Source organism: Trichophyton rubrum (genome assembly GCF_000151425.1).
Source record: "Trichophyton rubrum CBS 118892 genomic scaffold supercont2.5, whole genome shotgun sequence".
Lineage (NCBI taxonomy): Eukaryota > Fungi > Ascomycota > Eurotiomycetes > Onygenales > Arthrodermataceae > Trichophyton > Trichophyton rubrum.
Window position 1 is genome coordinate 926,934 of NW_003456424.1, and position 2,570 is coordinate 929,503.

Below are 2,570 nucleotides of genomic sequence, written 5' to 3' on the forward strand. Positions count from 1 at the left end.
GGAAGCACCTTGACCACCCTCCCCTACTCCGTCTGATCTGCTCGCAACCTGCTTGAGCGAGTCGAATCGCCGAGCAGTCAGGATGAGTTTCAGGTTCTTCGGCGACGTTCGCGCGAATTCCAGCGCTGTGCCTTGCCGATGCCTGACGATGCTCCGGTCACTAAGATCGTCTGCCGTCAAGGCGTTTGCCCATCGCGGTGGCCATCGTCCGTCTCGTGTAGGTGCGGTGGACGATCTGAGCGAGTGATGCTGGGCTAGAGCTAGAAAGCGAGGGCCCGGCTGTTACTTAGAGCGATCGATCGGGAGTCAAGGGCGCCTAGGTTTCTGATAAATGTTCGCAGACGCAGCATGGATGTAGGCAGAGTGTAAATTGGCCCCTTTTCCCTTTCCTTTCTTCTTCTCGTCCTCTGTACCTCGTCGTCGTCGTCGTTGTTTATATCGAGAGCTGCGATGCGACTTTCTCCCCGCAGTTTTCCCTCTTTGCCGGATTAGTCAGCCGGCTTAGGGCTTAGCGCCGATATTAGCCATGGTCATGTGACGTCACTAAAAAATAACACGGAAAAAGGAGGAAAAGGAGAAATATCTAGAGAGATGCCATGCTATCTGCAGATAGAGAGGCCCCTACGTTTGTACAGAGATGCTTGGGATAATACCTCGTGCTTTTATAGGCAAGACATTCTCTAGAAAGATAGGGAAACTAAGATATCCAGCTTTCTTGTAACTCTCTACTGCAGAGTTGTTGCTTTAGGACACACTGCTGTCTAATATGTACACCCTGTTCTGTCTTTATACCTTCTTATCAGCCTCCTATCACTCTATGCTTGATACAAAAGATAGTTAGTGAAGGTATATTCTGGATTAATCAAGACATAGCAGATATGCGAAGAGCTTGCTTCTCTCTTGTATTTTAGCCACATAGAAGGATAGCTGTGAATATCCAAAGAAGAAGAAGCTCTCTTTTCCAGCCTTGCTACTCTTATATCACTATACCCACAGTATTGCTTCCTGATAATGCAGACAGAGTTTGGTTCTATAAGATATACTGTTGTATTAAGGGTATATCTATTATATGCCAACATCTTTAACTGGCTGCTCGCTAATGTCGTTATGCCTACCTTCTTTACTAGTAATAGGACGCCGAGCATGCTCATTCGCTCAGATAGAGCCAGAAGTCTACAAAAGGGCCTTCACGATGTTGTCTTAGTCCTGCCCTAAAAGAGGGAGTCAGGGAGGGCAAGGGCACACGCAACAGGATGGCCCTTTGCTCTTCTTCTCATCCTCCCTCTCTTCTCCCTCCTCTCTTTCCTGTCATCACCATCATCTCACATATTAAAGACATCCTCAAGCTTCTCCAGCTGTTTAATTCAAGTCGTCTTTCAAGCTCACCACTTTTCATTGTATCGACCGTGCCGTATACACTCCAGACTATTCAACCTTTGACTCGACTGATATCCCGGCTGCTCGAGTCATCTCCCTTTGAAGCATCCTACAGTACGACAGACAGCAAACAGACTGCCTGTCAAATTTGGGACTCGTCACCGCAGAGACTCCTTGTTCAGCTCAGACTCCGTGGTCGGATTCACAGACTGCTAGCCAGTTATGGCCCACGAAAACCATATAGACTGGCGGCCCTTGACCCAGAAAGTCCTCGAGAAATGGGCACTCGCATCCGGTCCAGAACTCCCTGAGCCTCGTCACTGCACGATCAGCTCTCCATCACGCTTGAGAGAGTCCGGCCCGTATGCCGTGGCGTACTTCTACCTCGTCACTGCAGCAGAGCCTGGTCCCTGGTATGTGATTGAGAGTGCGTTGTGGGACACGGAGAAGAACTTCAAGCTTCGTGAAGCTACCTTCATCGTCCCTTGCCGTGATCCTCCTTCTGCCAGCCATCCGTTTGTCTGCGAATGGGACAATGGCTTGCATGTCTATATCGTTCGTCATCTCAAGGGGGCTAAAAATCTCACTGTTGTCAAAGAGGCTACGAAGAAGAATAGTAAGAAGAAACCAAGAAAATCACCCAAGAAGAAGCCTCAGAAGATGGAGGATGACTATCCTAGCGGTATGGAATCGTACGATGGTACCTCGGATGAGCCAGAGGGCAGCTCTCGTCATACTACCAACGGGCAACAAGATTCCATTGGTGACGTACTCGACACTCAGCCTCGGGCGTCTCCCCACGATGGCTCTCCTGCTGATGAGAAGCCATCTGATTCTGAAAAGATGGCTGCTTCAAATGAGGAGGAGTCTTCGTCTTCTTCCCCTGAGTCTGATGCCTGCGACGAAGATACGCCTGCGTCAAGTCAGTCACACGATAACATCGGAAATAGCTCTTCAGAGAAGCCCATGGACACTGATGACTTCGACACTGATGACTTCGACACTGATGAGATCGACACCGAGGTCCCCAGCTTCTTCAAATACTCCGAGTCTGACGAGGAAGAAGATATTCAAGGGTATAACGCGGCAGATTATGAATGCTGCCGGCAAGACACCGAGCTTTCTGAAGAAGCCCTTGACGAGATTTACTCTCGAGACCAGGCACAGGACGAGAAAACCGCGGTCCATCACTA

At 49.4% G+C, this 2,570-nt stretch overlaps 1 protein-coding gene across 1 annotated transcript in view; it reads left to right on the forward strand.

Moving 5' to 3' along the window:
* Positions 1-33: 33 nt before the first annotated feature.
* Positions 34-2,570, forward strand: part of TERG_05074 (uncharacterized protein) — a gene marked incomplete at its 3' end in the record, with an annotated part of 2,940 nt that continues 403 nt past the window's right edge. Inside the window, exon 1 of the mRNA XM_047748365.1 lies at positions 34-2,559. Coding sequence (XP_047604346.1) covers positions 1,600-2,559 — 960 coding nt within the window. The 5' untranslated portion in view covers positions 34-1,599. The remainder of the gene's footprint in view (positions 2,560-2,570) is intronic.